At 41.2% G+C, this 26,892-nt stretch overlaps 1 protein-coding gene and 1 long non-coding RNA gene across 8 annotated transcripts in view; one reads left to right on the top strand and one right to left on the bottom strand.

Annotated features, from left to right (window-relative positions):
* PUDP (pseudouridine 5'-phosphatase) overlaps nt 1-16,459 on the top strand; it is a 131,734-nt gene extending 115,275 nt beyond the window's left edge. Inside the window, exon 4 of the mRNA XM_038586764.1 lies at nt 16,243-16,459. Within this exon, the coding sequence (XP_038442692.1) occupies nt 16,243-16,410 (168 nt within the window). The 3' untranslated portion in view covers nt 16,411-16,459. The remainder of the gene's footprint in view (nt 1-16,242) is intronic.
* LOC102152065 overlaps nt 1-26,892 on the bottom strand; it is a 50,863-nt gene that overhangs the window by 8,780 nt on the left and 15,191 nt on the right. For all 7 annotated transcript variants that reach the window (XR_005386086.1, XR_005386089.1, XR_005386087.1 and 4 more), the window contains one exon: nt 19,708-19,934. This is a non-coding gene — a long non-coding RNA (uncharacterized LOC102152065). The remainder of the gene's footprint in view (nt 1-19,707; nt 19,935-26,892) is intronic.

Raw genomic sequence — 26,892 nt, 5'->3', positions numbered from 1 at the left:
GGATATCTGGGAATTGCCTCAATATCACCAGGTGTAAGGGTTGGGAGGATGCACAGAGATGTGGTCATATTAGCGGAGGCCAGCAGTTGAGAATTGTTGAAGCTGAGTGATCCATTACTACATGGCGTTCATTGCTATTATTGCTCTACACTTTATATGTTTCAACTTTTTTCATTTAAAGAGGCTAAAATAAAAACCCACATTTCTTAAAATTGGCATATGAGATGCTTAAGTGTCTGACTCTTGATTTCAGCTCAGGTCATGATCTCAGGGTTGTGAGATCGAGCCCTGTTGGGGCTCAGCGCTGGGCGTGGAGCCTGCTTAAGATTCTCTCTCTCTCTCTCTCAAAATAAATAAATAAAATAATGAAATAAATTCAGCATGTGTGTAATAAACTTTCTCTATACACTTATTGTTTACTCACTAATAACTGCTTATTAATGTGGTTTTTCCCATATTCCTACATGACCAGCATAAATAGCATTTTGAGTGCAAGTGGGTTTTTTATTGTTGTTGTTTTAAATTTTATTTATTTATTTGACAGAGAAACAGAACACAAGCAGGGGAAGCAGAGAGGGAGAGGGAGAAGCAGGATAATAAATAATTATTAGCCTGTCCACTAACTCACGAATGCCAGATTCTACCACCTACAGAGTTCATTCTTCCCCATGTTCTAAGGACCCCATCCCTTCATATATTTTATTTCCTTGAGCTACCTTAGAAAGCATCTATCCCAGTCCAGTGTTTTATAGATGTGAAAACTGTAGTCAAGAAACACTAAACACTTTTGCCTTTTCTCAAATCAGAGTCAATAAAAGACAAGAAAAAAAAAAAAAAAAAGAAGCCAAGGGTAACACCCAAGTCTTCACACTACATTTTTCCATTCATTTATTCATCACCAAAGGATTTGTGAAGTACTGTCTACGTGTGAGGCAAAATAAACAATGCAGACCAGAGTCCAGGCCCTCACGCAAACACACAAGTGGCAGCATGGTGCCCGACCACGGGAGTCAGCAGTTCCACTCCTAGTTGCATGTTCAAGAGAAAGGAACCATGTACACAAAAGAAAATTGTGCGTGGACGTTCATGGCAGCATGATTCGCAACAGCCAAAGGGCGGAAGGCAACTCAGATGTCTTTCAGTCCGTGAATGGATAAATAAACTGTGGTCTGACCATATAATGGAACGTTATTCAGCCCTGCAAAGAAAGGACGTACTGACACATGCTACAACATGGATGAACATTGAAAGCATCCTACTGAGCAAAAGAAGCCAGTCTCAGAAGAGCACAAACTGTATGACTGTATTTCTTTGAAATGTCCAGAGTAGGTAGGTGCACAAAGAGAGAAAGTACATTCCCGGCTGTCTAGGGCTGCAGGTGTATATGCATTGGGGATAGGAGATGATCGCTTCAGGGTGCAGGGTTTCTTTGTAGGGTGATGGAAACGTTCTAAAATCGACTGTGGTGATGGTTGCACAACTCTGTGAACACACGAAAAGCCATTAAATTGTACAGTATGTGAAAGGTATCTCCACAAAGTTCTTAATTCCAAAAAAAAAAAAAAAAATACACAGGCCATGAGTGTGCCACACAGAAAAAAATTAAAAGGGAAAGGTATTTAAGAAGTGCCAGTGGGGTTAAGTTTTAGTAGAGTGCCTTACACAACATTCTCTGAATTCCTATAAATAAGTAAATCTTAAAGGATTTTTTTGACTCACAGCCAACTAATGACATGCCCAGAGGTACCCACTGCCCTCCTGCCACATTAATTAAATTGTATCACTACGGGCTTAAAAAACATCCAAATGATTTCTGGCCCCAGGAAACTCAGGGTTTGACCAAGAGAATGCTGCCTATAAACCCACGGGAGGATCCTGCCTCAGGGATAAGAATTCTATCTGAAGACTAATTGGGTTTCACACAATGTGCTCACCCAGGGGCTTTGCTTTGCAGGCATAATCTTGGATGAAAATTGGGTGGTTTAATAGCCACAGGCCCACTGAATCCACCGAGTCAAGAAATCAGTGCCTTTCTGGCCATTGTATCCTCTCTACCTACGTGTCATCACTTCTGGCCCTTGTAGGGCAAGAGTTTTTAAAAATAAGTACACTTGGTATCTTTCCAAGTTCTATTCCTGAAGAGTGCTGTGAGGTTTGTCAAGAGTTCAGCAAGTTTTCCCAAGAATGGCCAATTGGGAGGCATCCTCTTGCCCCGTAAATATTCTTAGAGTGCCCACCTTCCTGAAGCCACGATGCAGCCGCCATCTACAGGGTGGCCTTGGCGGGTGTGCCCACTGGCGCTTGGCTATTGTATCCAGACTGCACCTGCTGCCTCCAGCCCCAGACAGCCCAGGTGCCTACTCTCACCAGCGACAGATCCATGACAGCAACAATCCCGAGGGGATTACAACTACCTCTTGAGTCCCTAGGGGACACACAGACTTGACCCTGTACATTTATAAGATCTAATAAATTGTACCCTCCAGAAGGGATGCCCTTGAAAGCGTTATAAAGGCATAACTTGACCACGAAGTGGAAAAGTCAGGAAGTTGCCGAGGGCTCTGGTCTGACCTTTCCTTGCACTTTTTTGCTATTTCTGTGGTTACATTTGGCTCTGAATTTAGAGTCCTCTCTTGGGCTTCCGAGGAAACGTGCATCCTGGACGGCCTGCCAGCCCTAGCGGGTGATAAAGACTAGCAAATGTGAAATATAGATTTAGAGGTGTCAGAAGAAAATAAATTGGGTTCACATCATATTTTCTTCTGAATCTGAATGTCCCGAAAGTAGGATTTCATTTCCAGTCTCAGACCTGAGGCAGAGATGGCCTGTTGAGCCCCTATGAATCAGAAAGTTTGGACACAGCCTTCTCCAGCTGCAAAGCCCCCCGTCTCATCTGTTCTCCAACCAAAATAAAATTAAGGTTTGGAAAGCCTGCTCTGGGCAGTAACTACTTATGCAGGAAAGTTAGAAAACTGGAAATCACCAACAAAGAGCATAAAATGTGTGACTGTCACGCAGGTAAGATGTGATGGATTCGGACAAAACAGAAAAGAGAAGGCCCAGGAGGCATGCATTAAAAGAGTCCGCAAAGAAAAATGCAAAATCCACTATACTTGGAAGCAGCAGATGAAGGAGAGTAGATGAGAAATATCACAGCCTGAAGAAGAATGGACACCTCTGTTTTCCTAAAGAACATCAGCGTCATGAAGGAGCGTTATCAAGTTAGGAAGGAGACGCCATAAGGAAACCAGCTACGGGTGATGGAAATTAGAGATACAGCATTTCATGTTCTAACTAGTGTTGACCATGTGAATTCTCTTACCATCCCTGGGCTCTCCTTCCAAGAGGAAAGAGCGTGGATACCTACTTGTCAAGGGTTGCTGGATTGTTAAGTTTCATAGGTGACAGGAACTAAGAGAAACCACTTAATAACATAAATTGGGTATCGCGACCCACGGAAAATGTTCTAGATGGGGCTCAGTGCACTATTCCTACAGGCCAGATGCAGCACGCCTCCGATGTCTGTAAAGAAAGTTTCACTGGAACACCATCATGCCCGTTCAATATGCATTGTCCACAGGTGTGTTCCTGCTACAGCTGCAGAATCGATTAGTTAAAATTGAAGCCATATGTCCGCCAAAGCTGAAGATATTTGCTATCTGACCCCTGACAGCAGAAGCTCACTGACCCCTAGTCTAGAACATCAGTTGATCATCCACTTGGAAATAGAAATAAGCTTCCATTTATTGGTCATCTGTTACGTCTGCTCATAGATGATTTCATGGACTCTTACAAGCTAGGTGCTGTTATCTCCACTTTATTTTTGAGGAGAAGGAAGCGTGTCATTTCTGCAAAGTTACATAATGAAAACGAGCAGAGCCAGAATTCTGATTTGAAAGTCAAGTGTACGTCATTTCTCATCATCATCATTTTATTCTTTTTTTTTTTTTAGAAAGCACGTGCACAAGCACAGTGGGGAGAGGTAGAGGGAGAGAATCTTAAGCAGCTCCATGCCCAGCACATCATGGGTTTGATCCCATGATGGAGATCATAACCTGAGCTGAAATCCAGAGCTGGACGCTTAACCAACCAAACCACCCAAGCGCCCAACTGGCATTTTAAATTTTTTTTTAAATGAAGGATACAATGCCAGGAGAGAAAAATAAAAATAATGAATTGAATAGAGATCATAACCTGAGCTGAAATCCAGAGCTGGACACTTAACCAACCAAGCCACCCAAGCACCCAACTGGCATTTTAAATTTTTTTTTAAATGAAGGATACAATGCCAGGAGAGAAAAATAAAAATAATGAATTGAATAGAGATTGTTCAGCCAATTGATATAAGGTGAAGCACCAGCAAAGAGAAGGAGCCACCCCTTTGCTGGTGGTTTTATTCAGAATTGCAGAAATCCCAGGCAAGGCTCCGCTTTCCTCAAGGATCCAAGACGGGCCCACAAGAGAGGATTTTGGTGCTTTAGTCTCTGCTCATCTTTTCAGTCGCACTTCCTATCCCACCCAACCCTGTACCTTAAAATGAAGTAACTCACAATGAGAGGGAGCTCTGCTCTCAACTCACACCCTAACCTCACAGGTAGACACATATGCGCATGTGCTTGTGCTTGTGCTTTCTTCCTCCTGAGAATACAAGGCAGGGGTCTGCATTCTGAACCCTTCAGGAGTCCTTCTCCAGCCCCAGATGGAACGCCTCTGGGCTCTCGGTGCATTCCATTTGCCATCCTTGACCATCCCAAAAAGACCTGTCTGTTCGCCCATCTATCCCAATGCCCTGGGGGCATGTTGTGGTTCAGGGCCGTGTCTTTTCTTAGCACGAGGTGCCCAGCTCAGTCTCTAGTAGTGAAGCAAAAATCACTTATTTGAATCAACCTTTGCAAGTGTCCCATCAAAGAACAGATAATTCTAGAAAGAGGACTCAATAGAAAGTTCATTTGCAATTGCCAATCTGTCTCTCCCATCCAAAGTGTGCTCTGTTTGGTGCAACTCTTCCCCCAGTCGTCTGTTCACTGTCGCCAACGCTTCCGTCAGAACAAGAGGCAAGCTTTCCAAGTTCCAGAGGGGTGGGGGTGGGGGTCTCTTCTCAGGAGATGAGGGGATATAGCAAGGAGGAGGAAGAGGGAGAGCTCACCTTATTGTAAGTGAGTAGGACTTCAGGGAGAGCTTGTCCTACTGAAGTTATGGGCTTAGAAAATCGGGATTGGTCTCCCTCCAAAAAAGGGCGGGCTGTCACGTGGGCGTAATGGCATGTCTCAGGCCGTCTCAGGCTCTTGAGTGCTGAGTATGAAGAACGTGAGGGTAGAAATCTCCTTTGCTCGTTACTAAATCCTCCTTTACAGAGACCTCAGATAGAAAGCCTCTGTCGACAGGTTGGCAGTTATCGTGGCTGGGCTGATGCTTCCTTATTCATATCCGAGCAAGCCTTTACTTCCCTTGTTTGGCTTTTCTCTGTTCTGAGCTGCTGCCGTCGATGTCAGGCGTGGGCTTGTGGCATTACCTAAAATTTCACAAGTCCCACACCTTTTTGACAATATGCTTCTCCAGTACATACCTGGCCACTGTACTTCTCCCAAGGAAAAGCTTTTTCTCTCAGACTCCCATACATGGAGCTGGTTACATTTTGGCTCTAATTATCCAGTTGACCACACAAAACCACTTACGTTTCAGTCTGTCTAAGAATTCTTTCTTGCCTGTCCTGCAGGCAAGTATCTTCTTTGTGACTGTGAAAATCAGCTGCTTAGATAACCTGTCATGGACCATTATTCTCACCACGTATTTGATTTTTTAAAAAATCATTTAAGGGGCACCTGGGTGGCTCAGTCGGTTAAGCATCTGCCTTCAGCTTGGGTCATGATCTCAGGGTCCTGGGATCGAGCCCCGAATCGAGCTCCCCACTGAGCAAGGAGCCTCTGCCTCTGCCCCTCACTCCTCCCTCTCTCTCACAAATAAATAAAATCTTTTAAAAACCATTTAAAATAGAAAAGACAGTGACTGACAAAAATATTCTGTTGATACCATCTTCTGGGAAGAGAGTAATTTGAGACTGTGATCAACATAAAGGACAAAAATATGAAAATAGAAAGGTGTTCATCACTGAGGAACATATCTCTACATGCCCTGGATTTACCTAATTGTCACATTTATGCTAATGACATACATTATCTTTTATTTTTACTCGGAGGTAAAACAAGTTTGAGTAGCTGCCAAGTTGTTAAGCTTGAGGGTGATGCTGTATGTTTCTAAGGACATAGGTGCTGTTCCATTGTGTATACGTGTCTACTGACCTGACGCTCAAGTTCAAAACAAAGGCAGTGGAGAGAACATGAGACTTGATCTCAGGAAAATTAGCTCTACTGCTCACTAGCTGAGAACTTGTGCATCTCTCTTGGCATCCTGGCCTCAATTCCTCAATCTGGGACATAAGGGAGCTGGAGTTAGATCCTAAGAGTGCTTCCCATTCCAAAATTCCCTGGCGTTATTTATCCACAGGAAGACATAAAAGAATGCCAAAAATAGGAAGCAAGATACAACCAGGCTGAGTCTATTCATTGCCAAGCAGCTATCTCTGAGTTTGTGAAGATGTGGAAGAGGACAGTAAAGAAATTGTTCCAGGAGACTTGAAACAAAGAAAATCCAGAGTCCTTCCAAGAACCTGGGAAAGCTGCATTCATTAGGACACATGCACTTTTTTACATGCATAAAGAATCAATCTGAAGTACACTTGATACGTGGATTCATAAGTGAGTGAAAAAGCTTATTTGAAAATTGAGGGAAAAAACAGCCACATTGAATGATGTTATCATCTGAAAATTCTCAGGGTCGTATATACAAATAAATGTGATCAAATTTGTATTGCTCTCTCCGCCCCAAAGACTGTTATATCTTTTTATGAAATGAGTAGAGCATAACATCATTTCTCTAATTTGGCCAATTTGACTCAACAACCAACCAACATGTGCTAGATGAATCAACTGTCGTGGAATCAGCAGTCTTGAAGGAGATATGGACCAAAAAGTAAAATATTAAAAACATAAGGGGCCCATATGTGATTGTATGGCTATTTCAAGGGAGATAATTAGTGTATTTTATTTGTTTTATAGTTCACAATTTTAGAAATAAGCAGAAATAACCCAAGTTCTCATTCATAATGTTATAGATATCTCTGCTTTCCTGACCAAAGCAATGGGACACAACAAACAGAAGGGAAATGTTAAACTTCATCTCTGATGAAATGAAGGACCACATAAGTGTTGAACCACCACCATATAACGAAAACCTGCTAGTGTGAGTAAAATTTGGACAGTGTGAGGAGGAAGGAGATGCCGAAGAAGGAGGAACACCTCCAATATGTTCTTCAGGATGTGGCAAAGCCCAAAAGGCAAAACGTTGTTTGGAAAAATGCAAATTGGGGATGCTGTTGGATGATGCCGAGAAGAAGCAGGGTAAGCAGGATGAGTCAAGGAGATATGCAGTCATAGCACCTTTGCAAGTGTGGCTACAAGCATGGCATGATGGAACAGATTTTAAAGATGGTAGCAATTCTGCTGATCTGGCTGAACAAAATGGGTGAGAGTTTTCACTCCCCCCGCCCCCCAAAAAAAATATTGTGAATTTTGAGGTGGAGAGGCCCCCTAGTAACTGGGAGCAAGGGTGTATTATAATGCAAAGTAGTGATGGGCAAAAGTGCTTGGAGACAACAAAAGCAGGCATAGAGTGTCCAAGGTACATATAATCTATACTTTCATAAATAGAAGACGAAAGCACAACAGGAAAAAATTACAATTTGGAAAACATTTGACAAGAAATGGCAAGGAGGGTCACATAACCAGGGAGGAATCTAAAACCTTTCTGTGGATTTATAAGAGTTTATGGGGATTTCTCAGTTTCAGAAGGAGGTGTGGCTTTCTTTGAGAGACAGTACTTAAGATACTAATCAAAAAGAAGTGGTTCATTTACACGTGGAGCAAGAACAGAACAGACAGGCAATTTTCAAAAAGAACAACATGACAGCCGGCACCTGGGTGGCTCAGTTGGTTGGGCGTCTGCCTTCAGCTCAGGTCATGTCATGATCCTGGGGCCGTGAGTGGGGCTCCCTGGTCCATGGAATCCTGTTTGTCCCTCTCCCTCTGCCTGACACTCCCCCTGCCTGTGCTCTCTCTCAAATAAATAAATAAAATCTTAAAAAAGAGAGAGAAAAAAGAAAAACATGACAGTCCAATGGCAAATAATCCTAATGGGAACAAGAAGGCTGATGTTTTAACAGAAATTGTGATGACACGAAGAAGCCCTCTAAATGAACTCAGAACAAGAACATGGTCCAACTATGAGAGAATGGGCACAGAAGCAATCAAGGAATATAAAGTCTTTGCAGAAATCTTTAAGTATCAAGAAGTCTTAAGCCCAGGGGTTCCTGGCTGGCTCAGTCAGTAGAGTATGTGACTCTTGATCTTGGGACATGAGTTCCAGCCCTATGTTGGTTATAGAGTATTTATTTATTTTTTAAATTAAAAAAAGAAGTCTTAAGTTCAGAATGAGTCAAGGCATCTAAAACTATGAAAGATATCACAAGAGTTTTGAGTTCACACTGTTAACTAGAACATAGAAGATCTTACTCTGTGTTCTATAGGATCAGCTAGCTAGACAAAATATGTGAAGCCTTCACGGGTACTTCTCTAGATTGACTGAAAATTATCCTCTAAATCTTTCTCTCACAGGATCCAGGTAGTTAACATTCTCATTTTTTTTTAAGTAGGTTATATGCCCAGCATGGAGCCCAGTGCAGGGCTCAAACTCATGATCCTGAGATCAAGACCTGAGCTGAGATCAAGAGTCTGAGGCTTATTAGAAATGACAAATACCCACCATTTGCTTCAACGTGGATGGAACTGGAGGGTATTATGCTGAGTGAAATGAGTCAATCAGAGAAGGACAAACAGTGTATGTATGTTCTCATTCATTTGGGGAATATAAATAATAGTGAAAGGGAATAGAAGGGAAGGGAGAAGAAATGGGTAGGAAATATCAGAAAGGGAGACAGAACATAAAGACTCCTAACTCTGGGAAATGAACTAGGGGTGGTGGAAGGGGAGGAGGGCGGGGGGTGGGGGTGAATGGGTGACGGGCACTGAGGGGGCACTTGACGGGATGAGCACTGGGTGTTATTCTGTATGTTGGCAAATTGAACACCAATAAAAAATAAATTTATTATTTAAAAAAAAGGAGTCTGAGGCTTAACCAGCTGAGCCACCTAGAAGCCCCTCTCACTAATTCGTTATGACTATCGCTATCCCTTCCACCTACTGATGTTCCTCTCACTGTCATTCCCCCTACCGAAGCCAAGCTATAGTTTAAACAGTCATTCCTGATTGCCATTTTAATAGTCCTGGAGAGAAGGATATATATTATTTTGTCCTTTAAGGTCTTAGCTAATCATCAATAAGTGGTAATATATAGGCTATAATAAACTTGGGAAATTAAAAAAAAAAGTCTCCATCCTGTGGCATCTAACTACCTCTTCTTTACTTTGGAGCACTTCACATCTGTCCACCTTCTGCAGACATTTGTCTCTTTATGCAAAGTTCACATTGTCCTTAATCCTTTATGAACTGCAGATGGAAGGGCTTAAGAAACAAATAGCAATTTTTTTACCGACTTCTTCCCTTATAAAGACTACTAATTCCCAAGATAGGACAATAGGTGGGAACTAGCTCTGCTCAGGTAACTGCTTATACTCAAGTAATGGACATTTTGGAGGAACCCTCCCAGCTTCCTGACAAGCTTAGTAGTTGCTCTGTGCAACACCAAAGTTTCCTTGGATCCTTGCTTCTAAAATTATGTGATCGCTGTGGTCTTTCCACAACTACCTAGCATAACAAAATAGACTAAACTTTAAATATTTCCTCCCACAATTCTTTTTCATTTTTCTTTTTTTCTATTTTCCATAATTGGCTTTCATAACTGTTTCACATCCTCTCTGTTCTCTGATTTTTGACTACCACTCTCCCAAAACAAACAAAACCAAGCAAGCAGTTATTAGCAGAAAAGCCCAGAATGGGATGATTTTGTCTGGCCAAATTGGCCAAAAGATAAAGAGCATACCAGAAATTATAGTCTCTCACAATATCAAGGGGTTCCACGGAAAGAACTCTAAATTATGGATGTTCCATCATCCAAGTAATTATGCAAACCATTGACTACTTCTTTCATAGGAAGAATAGCTCTTAGACTTTAATTTTGCTTCTTCTGCTCTGTCGTTGAGAATAACCTGCAGACAGGTAATTGTGAAACTAACATTTAGAAGGACATTAAAATCCCAAGACCCGGAAGAGGTTAGAAGGGGAAACCAATTTTGGAAGAAAGATTTTCTAGCCTGGATAAGCTGCTTCTCAAATTCATGAAAGAGCTTACAAATTGTCTGGACTAATTATCATTGGCAATGTTGAAAAGTCATTTATAAGACAGCAGCAATTTCCATCCAGAAAACTGAAAGTGACCAAATGTTTTGATTTTTCAAAGAACAAGGAGATGAATTACACAAATGTGTGAGCAAACAAGGTGGGGTGTTTGACAATGTCAAATGCCGAGAAGAGGTCAAGCAGGAGGTAGCTGAGAAGAGGACGCTGGACTTGATGATTGGATCTCGCTTGAGATCACCAAGAAAGCAGTTTAGCTCTGAGAGAACATGAACTTAATGTCATCCCTGAGGATAATTTGGAAATGGATTATTTTAGAGGCTGGCTGGTGAACACTTAAATTAGAAAATGGAGGTCGCTATGAGTCAGGGTGGGCTCATTATGAACAAAACATGCCTGATTAGAATCATTTCACTGGACTGATAAATACAAGAAATGTAGTAGACCTGAAGGATCGTATCTTCATTTGAGCAAAAATTTGATGAAGTTTTTTAATCGTAGCTTTGAGGACTGGGTGATGATATAATCAAGATCAGGTTAAAATTATGGAAATTAATGATTAAGGGATATTCACGTGGGGGGTTGTTTCTCATAGTCTCTCCGTCGCTTGCTCATTGGTCGTCTCCCGTGGACCATTTTAATTAATAGCTTGGATGAAGAAAAAGATATCCTGCTGACCAGGGTTACAAAGTAGTAGAAGCTGGGATGATTAGCTAATGGATTGAGTGACACACTTGAGACCAAACTAAGCCAGGGCTATGGCTGGGCTGGATTGATTGAATGAATCTAACAAGATGGAGACTGATATCACCCAAGTACTTGGTCAAATACGCCAGCCTCTCAAGTACCAATGAGGAGAGAAATGCCTCAACAACTAAATAAAAAAAAAAAAATACGCATTTTAATTGACTCTCAGGCCAATGCGTGTGTTCAGTTAATCCATCTAACAACAACAGAAACTTACCCAACTGCACACACTTACAGAATAAATAAAATGTTGGGGGTGCCTGGGTGCCTTAGTCAGTTAAGCATCCAACTCTTGATTTTGGCTCAGGTCATGATCTCAGGGTTGTGAGATTGAGCCCCAGGTTGACTTCTGTGCTGGGCATGAATCCTGCTTCTGATTTTCTCTCTCTCTCTCTCTCTCTCTCCCTCCTTCTCACCCACCCTGTCCATACCCCCTGCTTTCTCTCTCCCTCAAAAAGAAAAGGAAAGAAAGAAATGTTGAACACAATGAAAGTAACTCCAGTTTGGACCTCACTGTAGATGATTGCATTTGTTAGAATAATACAGAGCCTGGTAACTACTTAAAAATAGCCTTTGGTATTTATATAGGCACATCCCCAATCAACAACAAATTTGATAAACCATGTAACTTTTGGCCTGGAAAATTTCATTTATGGGTTGTGAGTGTCACTGGAAACTTTACTGAACTGATCACCCACAGAGTTGTGAAGTTCTGTCCTGAGGGCCCAAATAATATATTTCCAGAGAAAGCCAGATATGGTGGTGAAGGACCAAAAGATAGGCACATGGATGGATGGAAGAAAGGAAAGAAAGAAAGGCATGAGGGCCTCGTGGAGATAGGGAATGGGATAAGAATGGAAGAGGAATAGGGTGGAGTGACAGACATGTACTTGAACCTTTATTGATGATTCATATACTTGGGTGATTTCCCTGTATACTTGTATCCAGACTTCTGAGTACAGCTGGTGATGACTAGCATACCATAGCTATGATACCGTGTCTCAAACAGAACCTTCCTCATTGCACATTCCCTTTGTGACATTTCATACAATGATAAGTAACCATGTGAGTACTCCTTTCTCTGCCCCACTAGACACTAAGGTAGGTCCATGGGAACATACACTGTGTTGGTCTCTGTCATCACTGTATTTTTAATGCTTAGTATATAGCCATATGTAAGCATGTGCTAAGCACTCTATAAACGTATTTGAATTAATTTTTGAACATTGCTTAGCAATTCAATAACTTTCCTCTAAGGTGGAAATCTTTTAAACAGAATGTGTATAATGAAAAGAAAAATGCCTTTCGTGTTAGCATGTGAATGTTGCCGGCGACAAAGGAAAAATGCATTCTCTCATAATACATGGAATGTCAATGAAATTTGAACAATTGGTTCATAAAGCAGATTATTAGTAAATCTCTTCAGGCTGGTATCATATAAGTCACATTTTCTCTTTATAATGCCTTAAGTTAGAAATCAAGAACAAAGAGATAAATAGAAATCAAGAACAAAGAGATAAATAGGTTAGTATAGATAAATAGAAACAAGGAAATATTTAAAATTTTAAAGTACACATTTTAAAAAACTCATGGGTCGAAAAAGAGATCATAATAGAATGGAAGATATAAAGAGTGATAATACTATATACTTTACAAAGGGGAGATACTATAGAGCAGTATCTTAAGGGAAAATTTAAATCTTGAGTGTTGCTTTAGAAGAGAAAGTAAGATGGACATAAATGAGTTGAACATCTACATTTGGGTGTTAGGAAAAGAACAACAGATTAACCTTCTCTGAAGTCAAAAGAATAAAATAGTAAGACTGAAAAACCTCTGGCAAGATTGATTAGCAGTCACAGAAAAAGATCTGAGAGAGAGATAAATATACTATCAGAATAAAAAATATAGAGAGATACTGCTGAGATCAAGAACATAATAACACGATAGCATTAACGACTTTACACCAATAAATTAAAAAATGTAAATTTTCAAAATCCTAGAAAGATAGAATTGACTCAAAAAGAAACATAAAATTTAAAAGCTGAAGGAAAGGCCTATACCCACATGGTTTTTATATATTGATTCTAGCAAACAATCAGCAAATAATTCCAAACCAATACAACTCTCCCAGAGACCAGAAAAATAAGAAACTGATCTCAACTTAATCTATTACACTACCTAACTTTAATAACCAAGTTATCCAAGGAGAATAAATGTTAAGTCTAAGAATGAACATCTTAAAATAATAATAAAATAATCTAGTAGTATGTGAAGAATAATAATCACATCATGGGAAAATTGGGGTGGTCTTAGAAATACAAAGCTGGATTAACATTAGAAAGATCATTCTATTGAGGCACTTGGGTGGCTCAATGGTTGAGCATCTGCCTTTGGCTCAGGGTGTGATCCTGGGGTCCTGGAATCGAGTCCCACATCAAGCTCCCTGCTTTTCCCTTAGCCTATGTCTCTGCCTGTCTCTCTCTGTGTCTCATGAATAAATAAAATCTTTTAAAAAATAAGAAAGAAAGATCATTCTATTAATCGCTAGAGAAAAACCTATATGATCATTTTAATAGGTTAAGAAAAAGCATTTGATAAAGTCCGAATTTATTACTCACTTTTTTTTTTTTTTTTTAAGAGATCCTTACCAATTAGGGCTAGAGTGCAACTTTCCTACTCTGACAAATATCTATTTAGAACAAACTAAGGGGCACCTGGGTGGCTCAGTCAGTTGACCATACGACTCATGATTTTGGTTCAGGTCATGATCTTGGGGTCATGAGATTGAGCCCCATGTCTGGCTCCACCCTCAGTGGGGAGTCTCCTTCTCCCTCTCCCTCTGTTCCTCCCTCTGCTCGCTTGCTCTCTCTCCAGTAAATAAATAAATAAATAAATAAATAAATAAATAAATAAATAAATAAAATCTTCTTAAAAAATAAAACAATACTGAGTTGAAATATATTTAATGGTGAAAAGGTAAAAGTATTTTCGTTTAAGATCAGGAATAAGAATGCTCTTTATTACCACCTCCATTCAGCTTTCTATTGGAGGTACTAAAGAATAAGAAGAAAAGAAAATAAAATCTATGAAGGTTACAAAGGAAGGAGCTGTTTGTTATCCTTCAGAGCTTATTCATTGTCTACCTAGAAAACCTCGGGCCTCAAAGAATACTGAGATACAATTGTTCAAAACAATGAGGTTTTATCACAGTTGCTGGATACCAAATAAATATTCCCAAACACTTGTATACTGATATACTGGCCCTAATTAGAACATACCTTTTTAGAAAATATCTTTCACAAAGGCACACAAACATAAGGAACCAGGAATGAATAGACTACAATTGGTGAAAAGACTTTATGAGGATCTTCCACACATAATATTGAAAAATAATAAAGGAGATAAAAATTAATGAGGCATTAAACATAACAGTGATACCAATGTTAGAGAGTGCCTTTCACCTTGAAACCATTGATCAGGACCAGCCAAAACTGCTGGGATCTTTGCTTAGTCCTAGCATGTCTGTAACTCCTGATTTGCAGCAGAGAACAGGAAATGCCCTAATCTGTGTCTGAAAAGGGTTATCAAAGCATGAGATCCCATGCTGTGTTTCATCTTTCAATAAGATGGTTGTTAGAACAAATACATTTTATTTTATTTTATTTTATTTTTTTAAAGATTGTATTCATTTATTTGAGAGAAAGATAGCACGTAGAACCAGGGGGTAAGGAGGGGCAGGGGCAGAGGGAGAAGCAAAAGAGTATCTCACCCGTGATTACTTTGGTGACCTTTTGTTTTTTATTAATGAAAAACACGTATTGTATTCCACTCGTTACATATGCCTTTGGTGCCTATAAAGTGACCAGCATAGGCCTCTATTTGTCCAACCTGGTAGCAGCTTACTTTTCATTTTTACTTTTTATCTCCAGAGATTTTGGGGGAACAAATATACCAAGGATTTAGAACCCTATAATTTGCAATTTCACTCTATTCCCTTCAACAATATGTCTAGGAAAGGCTGGAGAGAGTGTCTTTTTGGCTAAGTGTTTTCTGGATGTATGCGTGGGAGGGGTGGTAACCAACTTTGATTCAAGAACTAAGCAAAATAAAAGAAGGTACTTCCTAAAGATCCTGCATTGTATCTATTTTGTAATATTTTAATCACACTATGTTGATTTGTCCTATCAAATGCCTGCTGGTTTAGCTGCAAGGAGATGTAATTTGGAAGATAACTTATATATAATGTATTGTCAGATAACATGACATAAATTATTACAGTACTATATTTTATACCTTACAACGTTAAATAACAGTGAATAGTCAATGATACAATGTTAATCCAGAAATAAATCACAGCCATGAGTCCTGAGGTGTTATTTTTTGTCTAATGATGCTTATCCTCCACCCGTTTCTTGATATGTGATAACAGAAGTGTCTGCTTTGAGCTTCTCCAGATCTTTAACAACCAATCCTATTTAGCAGTTGTTTTGAGGTCCAAGCTTGGACATCTAAAGTTCAGAGGTCGTGAGGTCAGTGAATGGACTTGGTCATGGAAAGTGGATGCAGTTTTATCAAGACACAGGAAACGTAGATTGTGGAGTATACTTAACATTTTCTGCTCTATCAGGAGTCCTACCTTTTTGCTTATGGTGAAAGTTAAGACTGGTCATCCCAATCTATGAAAAGATGCCTTAGCTAAGATGGCCCAGAATTCATTCTTGACAGGCTTTTTTTTTCTTTATTCATTTTGTTATATCTTCTTTGTTTTTTTCTTTTGTTGTTGTTGTTATTAGTTGTTTTTAGTCTGAGAGGATCACTGTCATTCATTTTTTTTATGTAACCTTTTTTAAAACATTATTACCAACATCTGACCTAAATTGAGTCAATTATTGCTGCTTTTTCATCCCCTAGTGGTGATTTAAATCTCGACAATGGTACAAATCCATTAAAAATCAATTAAGACTTAAAACTACTGGCTACTTTTAAAAATTCTCAAATGTTAATGACACAAGGAAAAAAAATCCATGTTTCTATTTTTGAATTCATGTTCTTCTCTCTCTTCTTTTAGAACTTTACATGGTATTACCCACTGAAGAGGGAATTCAACATAAAAACTATCTTGGCCTCCATCAAAGAGATCACTGAAGCACCGAAAGGCCTCCAGGATGTCGCATCTTATGATATACAGAGGGCTACAGTGTATTCTGCAGAGTTGGGTTCGAGAAAAAGAAGATAAATGGAAGTTATAGGGAATTTCAGGAAACTGAAAGTTTCTTGAACCCATGGCCATCAACCCATTGAATGAATGCTGCATGTCCTTGAAGCACTTGCCACTTGCTGCATGAGGACTCACCAGTGAAGCACCACTTCATGACAGCCTGCAACTCTGGCCCCCAAACGTCAGTGTCCAGGGGTATGGGGCTGGACCACGTAAAGGATGCATTTTGTAGAAAGGGAGGTCACGAGGTCCTGGCATCCAAACAGGTTCCCAGAAGTACCTTGACATCTCCCTACCAAATGCATGGTCACCCTATTGCAATAGTAGGGTGCTCACATTCATATTCTCACTATGGATCCCATGCTTTTTTTCATTGTGTTGACTTCCTTTGCCATGGTGGAGGTGTTCATGGTCTGAAAGGATAGGAGCCTCAGCATTTTAGCATCAGTTGGTAGAGACTCTTCCTCCTTGCCTTCTGTCTATCAAATCACTGGAGCAGCATCAATGGAGAGCCTCAAGCAAAGGTCTCAGGTAGCAATCCCTGGGATGTTCTGGCTCTGGTGTTCCTGAAAGTTTGCAACTAGGTTTATATCCCTTGGCTTAACGATGGAAGGGTCCAAAATCATAAATTCAAAGTACAATAGAAGAAAATAATAATTTATCCAGTGACTGCAATAAACACAGTCTGATGTCTTAAATTTATTCCATTGACTATTCTTCAAACCAGAAGAGATGTGTGTCAACATAGAAATGGTCTTTATTATGGGGAGCAAATGCCATGGGGACTGTTGATTCTCCGTCACTGAAGCCAGTTTCTTATTTGTGGGACAAGGATGTCTTGCACAAAGCTCTCTCCTGTAAGCTAATGGCAACTAATACCTTTGTATCTACATCTAGTAGTCTTGATATCATAGTTTTTACCTGTCTTAGATGAGGGGCCTCCTGTAGTCCCCACAATGGGATCCAGTTCTTTCTGCACATTCGTGGAGCGACTTGGAGAACAGAAAGCTGGTTTGCTGAAGGACCACTGGGTAGAGAGGTAAGAAACTCCTCATTTGTTTAAATGCAAGCTTAACTTCCCAATGCAAATATAGAAAAGCATGTGGGAAGATTTCTTTTACAGAACACATTTCTGTTGCCTAGGATATGAATCCTTAATGTCTTTCTAAGTAGTGATTGGAATTTACAAACAGAATCTTCCCTGTTTTGCATGACTCCATGTGAGCTAATGTTTGAAATGCCTTTGGAGTCACTAGTTATTTTGTTTGTATTCCATGCTCAGAAAATCAGAGGGGAGGGTTTTAACCTTGATATTTTGGCTCCTAGAATGGTAGGTACATGAGAAGCTCTAATTTTCATCCAAGGGATATAAGGTGGGTTGCAATCTCTAAATACAGTAGTAGGATGCCCTTTGTTGCTATATTGTTCTTTTAATGGGACCTGCATTCAGAATTCTCTAAGGAAGTAGCTGAGAGAATGATGTTTAACCTTACTTCAAAAGGGCTATTCTCAAGTCTCCTTGAGTATATTCATGCCCAGAATTATATCAGGAGCTGCTGTGCACCACTTCAGGGACACCATTGACCTATGAAAATGTATCCATCAGCCCATGTCATTAACTTGGACAACCATCTAGTCAGTGGTATGATCTTGACCCTTGTAGGGGCCAAATCTAGGAATTTCTCTGATATCTATTGATCCCATTCATCCTAAAAGTTTTTCTCTCTTTTCTATAGTCTAACTTTATGGATGAAAGTTTGGCTTGTTAAGTTAGTGTCTGAATTAGATCCTGAAAACCTTGAGTTTGGAGCCACATGGGGAGCACTGGTTATTCCTTTATTTAAAAAGATGAATAGTGGATGCCTGAGTGGCTCAGTGGTGGAGCGTCTGCCTTTGGCTCAGGTCATGATCCTGGGGTCCTGGGATCGAGTCCCGCATCAGGCTCCCAACAGAGAGCCTGCCTCTCCCTCTGCCTGTGTCTCTGCCTCTCTCTGTGTCTCTCACAAATGAACAAATAAAATCTTTAAAAAAAAAAAAAAGATGAATAGTTATTCTCTTGGGAAATTTCATTTTAGAAGATGATTGCCAAGAGTTCCCACAGATATGTCCAAATAGAAGTCCAGCCTATTCTGCATGCCATCATATCCCACCCCAGGTACATTCTTTCTATCCTGAAGTTTGCTGGAACCCAGTGTCCATCCGTGTACTGGCCCTGTTCCCATCAATAAGAGTCCCTAAAGTTATTTTTTTTCTGCCAAAAGGAAATACATATTTCAAGAGTCCCTTTGCACATAGCTTCATGCATTCTACAATATTACATGACACAGAGTAATTAAAACTTCTAGTTTTAAATAATGGCATACCTTCCAAAATGGTGTGATTTTACAAAATCTGCTAAATGATTCATGAATGGCAGCTCTTTTGCTATATCGTGTGAAGTCAAAACTCTATTGCTAAGAACTACAGGTCTTTAGAAGAAAACTTGTATTTTTTTCATTCAGATTTGCTAAGACAGAGGAAAGTACTCTGTGTTTAGAAGCATGATTACACCTCCAATGGCCTCAGATACAGTAGATTGTGCCCCATAGTGAGTGGTAGTATGGTTTACAGACTAATTAGGTTCTGCAGAGAGATCAGTTTCAGAGAACAGGTGAGATCTGCCATTATTCCTAGCATGGTCCTCCCGTGGGGACATTTCTTCACACCCACTTGGTTGCTCACTAAAAGAGAATCTTGATACACCTGCCAAGGGACAATGACCCGTGTGGGCTCGGAATGGATCACCAGGCTGTCCTGCTGTCTGCAGACAGTAAGGTGCTGTGCCTATGCCCGTTTTAGGAGCAAAAGTCTTTAGGGGAAATTTATGTGAGCAGCAAGGTTTATGATCGTGTATCTCACCCTTTGCATACTTTTGGAGCCATTCACACCCGCCCTGCTCACAAGGACTACACAGCCTTCTCCTCACAGAGGTTTTCGGGACAAAGCTCTCTGTTGTTTAAGAAAGACAGTCAGTATATTTGGAGCGTTGCTGGTCAGTAAATCCTAGAAGTGAGTCAACTACACTGGCCAGTGCTGATGTGTGAGCAAGATTTTGGTGGTGATGAAGGATAGTCTATTGGACATACAAGACACAGAAGAAATGGAATCTGATCACTGTTTACCCTCCACACCTTAGAGAGAGCCCCATATTAAGCCAGGCAACCCCAGCCTCATGGGTGGATGGGTAAATCAAACCACTTTCCACAGAGGATGGGTTGGCATCACCATATAGGTCTAAAGCTCATAGACTCTAAGCTACGGTCACGAGATTCATACCTGCCTCCCTCCAAATGCCAAGCCATGTCCCAGATCTGGAGTTCTGTTGCTCAAGGCACAGAGTAGTCAGTTCCCCTCAAATGTGTGAGGGTCTTCATGGTAAGATTTCTTCACACACTGCCACCAGTCAGTCCAACCACATGAGACATCCAGGTAAAACTCATGCTTCCAGTATCAGTATCAGTATCATGCTTCTCTCTAGAGAAGCTTCTCTCTTTTTTGGTCTCCTAGAAAAACCACATTTCAGAAGGGATTATTGAATCAATGTCCATATCCTTGATTTTGGAGTTAAATAAGAACTCGGGTCTTGGCTTTTTGTGGGGACAGACTTGGATAGCCCCCGCTGATCCCTTTAGCAATACATAACTAATGTACTCTTCGACCTACTAGATGGATAACCCAGGGACGATTTGCTTTCCTCTCTATTCAACCCTCATCTTTAAAAACTGAGTGTATAATGGCTACCTCATGGACTATGAATGATCCCTTCCAGAAAGTCTGGAATACCCCAAATACCGGAGGCTGCAGCTTTTTCAAGTATAAAGTGAGAATTCTATAATCTGATTTTCCCGGGAGACTCAGAATAAGGACCCTATTTCTGAGAGTTTTCATGCCACTTATCCTGAAACTAGAGCTTTTTCTTGGCTCTGTGTAAAGCAACCCATATCTCAGAGGCCCCCGTCTAGAAAGCAGAGTTTATTCATGCACGGACGTTGGAACACACTCATAATTGCAATGATCTCAGGCCAAGGGAAACATCTTCCCAAGCACCTGGAGTCCCCTCAAGCCAGGGGAAGCAGGTGCTCTCTGTAAGTGTGAGAGTCCTGGGGAGTAAAGTTCTCCTGGCCTGCAATTGGACTGGGATGGTTCTTACCCTTGACTGTACCCTTGACTGCACATCAGCATGACATGGGCAGAGTTTTCGTGACATTCTCACCTTGAACCTGCATCCTACCTTAGCACTAGCATTTCTGGGGTGGCCCCCTGGCAGTGGTATTTGTAAAAGCTCCCTGGGTGATTCCACCGACACTGTGGACTAGGACTTCCCACGCCCCCGCCCAGGAGATGAAGTCTGCTTGTATGGTCATCACAACTACATCTCCTGAACTCTGGGTCCTCAGCCCCCAGGCTCTTGGCCCAGAGCCTCTCACTGCTCTTCTCCTTCTGGGACATCTGTTCTACAATGAACAAACACTTCCACTTTTTCAACCTTTCTCCCACTGCCTGGATCTTCCCTGGGGCCGCCACTGCCCTGCAGTGCTCTCCCACGGACAGCCATCCATCTGTACCCTGAGAGGTTCAGGGGAGTAGCACTTATCGAATACTTGGTCTTCTCCCTTCAGCATCTGCTCCTTCCTTCCTCTCCCACCACCTCCAGAGGCATGCCCTGCATTTATCTTCTTGCCGTACTAACACCCGCCTGAACTCCCCACTGTGCACATTCCTCTCTGTGATTTACACTATAGCATATAGCATTCCCATCAGATGAATCTTCCTCCCCTTGGGCAAGCTTTCCCGCTTGTCTTTCATGGCCTCAGACATCCCATGTCTCCTTTATCTTCTTAAACCTCTAGCTAATCCTCCCCTTGTATCTATCCATTTTCAGCCCACATTTTAGGCAGCTTCGTCCGGTCCTTCAAAGACATCATTAAGTGGCCCTCACGCAAAGCATTCTTATAGCACCTCATACTGTGGTGAGACCCATCACAGAGCATTCAGATTGCCTATTTACCGCAGTTCTCCCCACCTGAATTGATCGGGTTCTCTAGAGAAACAGAACAAATAGGATATCCATAGGTATAGATATAGCTATATAGATATAGGTATATAATACCTATCCATCCATAGATCTATCTAGCTAGAGAGAGAGCCAGGGATAGATCTGTCTTGATAGAAAGACAGGCAGATGCATAGGTGTATCCAATATATCTCTATCTCAATATAATTCCATTGGATCTACCTATTTAACTATCATCTATCTAGAGAGATGTGGCTCTGTCTCTATAGAGCTATATTTTTATTTCTATCTGTCTGTCTAGTTCTCTCTCTCAAATTATTTTAAGGAATTGGCTCATATGATTGTAGGGGCTGGCAAGCCCAAAATCTGCAGGGCAGACCAGAAGGCTGGAAATTCAGCAGGGATTCTGAGTTGCAGTCTTGAGACAGAATTGCTTCTTCTTTGGGAAACTTCAGTCTTTGCTCCTAAGCCCCTCAAATGATTAAATAAGACCCACCTCCAGGCCCCATCCACTCCCCATCCATCAGCATTATGGAGGAAATCTCCTTTTCTTCAAGTCTGTTGACTTAAATGTAATCACATCTAAAACATAACTTCAGAGCAACATCTAGGCTAACGTTAGCTGAAAACTGGGCACTGTAGCCTAGTCAAAATATATTTACGTCGCACCACCTGTCTCAAATATGAAGCAGAGTGTGGTAGCTGGCCCTGTGGATGTAATTATTTTGTGTATAACTCCTGTATAACAATAATAGTAGCAATGATCAGGAAAGTTATTGAGTTCATACTGTGTAGGTAAACTATACACAGACTAGTCTATGTGCATACCCTATGTGTTTGTTCTTAGCTTTTGCTCACAGTATAGTATTTGAACTTCACCACTGTCTTTGAGGCGAGTAGTTCTGCTTTATCCGAGGTGACTGAACTCAAAAAACCTTGATTTGTAAACCAAATGGATATCATCAATGAGAGGCAAGCTTGGGATTTAAATCTAGGTCTCCCGGCTTCTAGCCTTACCCCCCAAATCCTAGCATCTTCCTCTCTTCCCCTTGCTTCTATTGTTATTAGGTTATAATCATGTGCTCAGATGTGAGAGAAATGTATCTTTTCTGTCTCTTGAACTGTTTCTGTAAATGAGTATTTATGAACAATCTTTCTCCTCTCAAGTGTGTAAAAAAAATTCCAAGGGTCGCATTAAGCCTGTTATAACCCGGAGCCTCTCTCTTGACCCCCAGCTGCCTCTTGTTTTAAAACAATACTTGGAAGAAAATAAATTGTTAGCTCTCATGGCAGAGCCTTTATGCCAGGCTTTAGGGGATCATTACCATAATATTATGCATCAGGAAGCAATTTTCCAAATGACACTTCAGTGACCCCAAAGAGCCTTAAATCAAAGAAGAGAGCCTTGGATTGTGACTATTTAGTGCAAAAATAGCCATCGACTTCTGTTTTTTAAAATAATCAAGCAGATATCACACAGAGGACAAAGTTATTTAGCTTTTGGTTCTGTGGACTATTGTCTGGGTTCAAGTGGACATCATCATTTTGTTGGTGAAGGCGCCAAATTTGGATGGTATTAGGAGGGGGGGAAAAACAAATAAACCCAAGCTTAGAAATGTGTCATCCTTTCGCATGACAATTGGAGATTCTTGACTGAAATATTCATAAGACTAGATTATAAATGTCTTGGGAGAAGGGACCATATGTTATTCAATGTTTTATCCCTGCCTGCCTGATCAGTGCCTCATTCCAAACACAAAGGAGCCCAAGACCCACTTCTTGGACTGAGTTATTGAACTTCCTCAAAGTAGAGAATCAGGCCTCAGTAACGACTTGGTTTTCCTCTTTATTCAATAGTTTTGTTCTCCCAAATGCACAGAGAATGGACCTTCCTCCTGCAGTTTCCAATATATTTTCCAGAAAATAAGATGTATGCTAATGTCATTTCAATTGAAAGAGCTTTTGACTAGGAGTATTATGGTCATTTGAGAATAATCACTTGCTGTTTGTATTATGCAAAAGACTTTGTCTAAAACACTCTGTAAATAAAGCCCAGAAAGTGCCTATAATCTAGATGTAGGTCCACCATTCACTTCCTAGAATACAGTTCTTGATAAAGTACCAGAAGAGGCACGCTAATATCAACCACTTATTTCTGTGCGGTTAGAACAGTTGTGTTTTTTTTTGTAGGAAAATGGGGCAGATGAAGAACCTAGCAAAGAGTCTCCAAACATTCAGTTCCTCCTTCTCATAGAGTCAAATTTTCAGGAGACTGAAGTGATGGTTGTCAAGCCTGTTTTTCCTTAGAACATAGGACAGGAAGGGATTAAAACCAAGAACCCAAATGACTACCCTGGAGGAACATTAGTGCACATAGTACAAAGAACTTATGGCCATCCTCCTTGTCCCTGTGCGGTGGGAATACCTGGCTAGAAATGTGTTAATAAACACTCAGGATTTCAAGAAAATGCCAATCAGAAACTAACTCCATAAAAAGGAAGAGTTCTGCGCACACATTAGCTGGGGAAAGAGAAGAAAGTACCAAGAGAAGATCCCTACCAGCCTCGATGGGCCATGGCCCCCTTTACACGTCGCTCAAGCATTGCCCAGCGGGCATGTGGGAACATAAGGTGTATCCTTTGTAACCCACTGTGTTGCAGTAAGTCACAGTTCTCATCAGAGTAGGCCGTCAGTTGCATCATCAAAAAAGTCCTTTTACCTTCTTCCAAGAGTTCCAAATCAAACATCTTCTGCATGGATTGCTATGTCTTGAGAATCTGATTATCAGCGGTAATTCAACTTGTTACAAGAAAACAGAGGATAGAGGAGCTCCACGGATGAAGCAAGGAGACGTATTGATGATTCCATTCCATCAGCACTGAGGAAAGTAGCCCAGGGTAGGAACTAATGATGGTGCTGGGAGGATCCACTTGTCAGTTTAATCCTGAGGGCCTCGTGTGGGTTTGGGTGTCAAAACACAAAACAAATACCAACAGAAACCAAATCCAGACTTAAGAGAGTTGTATTCCAAAAGATTTCTGCAAGGGGGGAAAGCTACTAGGGGCATGGGATCTCTGGAGTTTGGGAGGATGCTCTGTCTATAAGATCAGCAAGAACAGTTAGGCAAAAGAGGATTGTCTTTTTATGGAGAGAACCAATCCTGACAGTCATGACCTATAAGTCTAGAAGGAACCAGGCATGGAGAAGTAGGATGAAAAGGTGGCATAACCCAATGGTAGTGGTTTACCAGCGCTTGTTTTCCCCTGAGCCAGCCTGTTCTATATGGAGGGGCTGTCCTTGCTCAGGCTGAGGCTGCCAAACAAAAACTAGCTCAGTAAAAAACTCCAGGGCCTTTGAGCGAAGGAGAACAGCTGAGGCAAAGTTTGGTCAACAGGCATTTTGTTCCGGTGGATCAGTGGGGATGAGCTGTCCATTGTATCGTTCACAAGGCCAAGAATGGGAATCTGGAGGGGGGGTGGTGTCTGACCTTCTCCTAGGTAAACCAGCGGGCCTCCATGAGCCTTATCTAACCCACGTGAGGAAGGGTGGTTCTTTGCAGTCTGCAGCTTTCCAGAACAGAGGCAGTGGGGTAACTGCTTAGCCTTCCCCCTTTTGCAGGATCCCAAGGTTCAGGTAGAGTTCACCATTGTCCTGGGTCGGTCCTTCAGATGAATCTTGATGGGAACACCAGTACTAATGGTCCGTGCCCTGGCTGCTCAGGCTCCATGCACTCAGCATAGAAAGAAGCAAGCTTGGCATGTGCAGAGGGAATGTCTTGAGGATTCCCATTTCATGAGATGTCCCCGATGCCGCTGTTATGTTACTACGACTGGTCTTGGCTGTGTTGCTGAGGAAATCCTCAGGCGCGCTGCAGTTTCCGGGAAGCAGTGCTGGAGGCCTCTTCCTTGACCCTTTGGAACAAAGCAATCGTTTTCTCAAGAGATTAAAAAAGCCCATTTCCTCCTGGAGGAAAATGTTGGAGGGTAGGGGGTTGGCCTGGATACACTGATGGCTGTATCCCCTGGCAAAAAATGTTTGCAACAAGGAAGCAGTCCATTTGATCCAATGATACTTTAAGTCCATGCATTCAGGAAGTGATGGTTAGAGAGAGACACAGGATTTGGGTCAGAAGAACTTGGCTCAGTCCCATTTGGGCTCTTTGTTAGCTGTGGAGAGACCATTTGCTCACCCCTTCTTCCATATGCCCAGGCATGCCCATTTCCAGTCTTTCTCATCATTAGGTGCGCCCAGGTGCCCAGGTCCTCCCAAGCAGAAGTGAATGTGCTAGGCATAACTATGGAACTCTGTCACAGGATATCCCTCCTCCCACCCCCCCACCCTTGCACTTCTTTCCAGCTGACTGCAGCGCTGATGCCCAGAGGGATGCTGCGAGAGGAGGGCTGAAGATGGTAGAAGCGTGACAGCTTGGATCCCTGAATGACCGTGTGGACCAGAGGCTTCCACTGTACCGCAGCACAAGCTCTCCTCTGAAGCGCTACCTCTGGTAAGTGATATTTCTCCCCAGAATCTCATCTGACAGAGATGATAGCAGTGCCAATATCTTCTGTTCTTGTGAGAATAAATTAAACCACACATGTAAAAAGCTCTGGAGCTATAAATTGTAGCGCAGACATCTATTGTTAGAATTCCCATTGATGTGAGAAATCATGGTTTATTGGTCATAGCTGAAGCTCTAGATTTATTCACACAGAGTGGGATTAGGCTTGTAGTTTTTAGAAAATGTGGAAGGAGACCAATGATCACCATATAAAGCTGATTTTCAAAACTCTGAATATTGGCTTTGTATAAAACTGAGAAACATTAAATCTAAAACCAAAACAATCCTTTGCAACAGACATGGAACGATTGAAAGAAATTTTCCCACTAGTTGAATTTCATGGCATTAAAGTTTTCAGTTTTGAGGGACTGTAATTATTTAGACATTTGCTCAGGGACACATTTAACAAAATAAGAATTTTCCAAAGTGACTATGTTATGTCGAAGAAGAGATCATGTGTCAGAAATAATAGAATCTAATCTAAACACAGGACCTTCTGGAATTGTCTTCTATTTTATAGCAGAGATTTTATTGAAAACTAGACACACTTATGAGACATTAATACCATCCGTTGTGCATGCCTGGAATTTATTGTGTGTGAATGCTCTGGTTGAATCATACATAGGGGTATGGCATTGTCATCAAGCACATTATATGGAATTAGTGAGAACATGTGTGTTATTTTATTTGATTTAAAAAAAGATTTCTCAGAGTCACACCCTACCAAATCAAAACACTGGTCCAACAAAATGTAATCTAACATCTCTACCAGTGGTTAAAACTACACCTCATAGGATAGGGAATGGATTTTGTGAGCTCGACAGTGGGAGTGTTATGGGTTCTCAATACGTGTGAAATTATAATAATTGTTTCTACTTGCCCTCTCTTT

The sequence above is a fragment of the Canis lupus genome, chromosome X (genome assembly GCF_011100685.1).
Source record: "Canis lupus familiaris isolate Mischka breed German Shepherd chromosome X, alternate assembly UU_Cfam_GSD_1.0, whole genome shotgun sequence".
Classification (NCBI taxonomy): Eukaryota; Metazoa; Chordata; class Mammalia; order Carnivora; family Canidae; genus Canis; species Canis lupus.
This window is presented reverse-complemented; position numbering and strand designations above follow the sequence as displayed.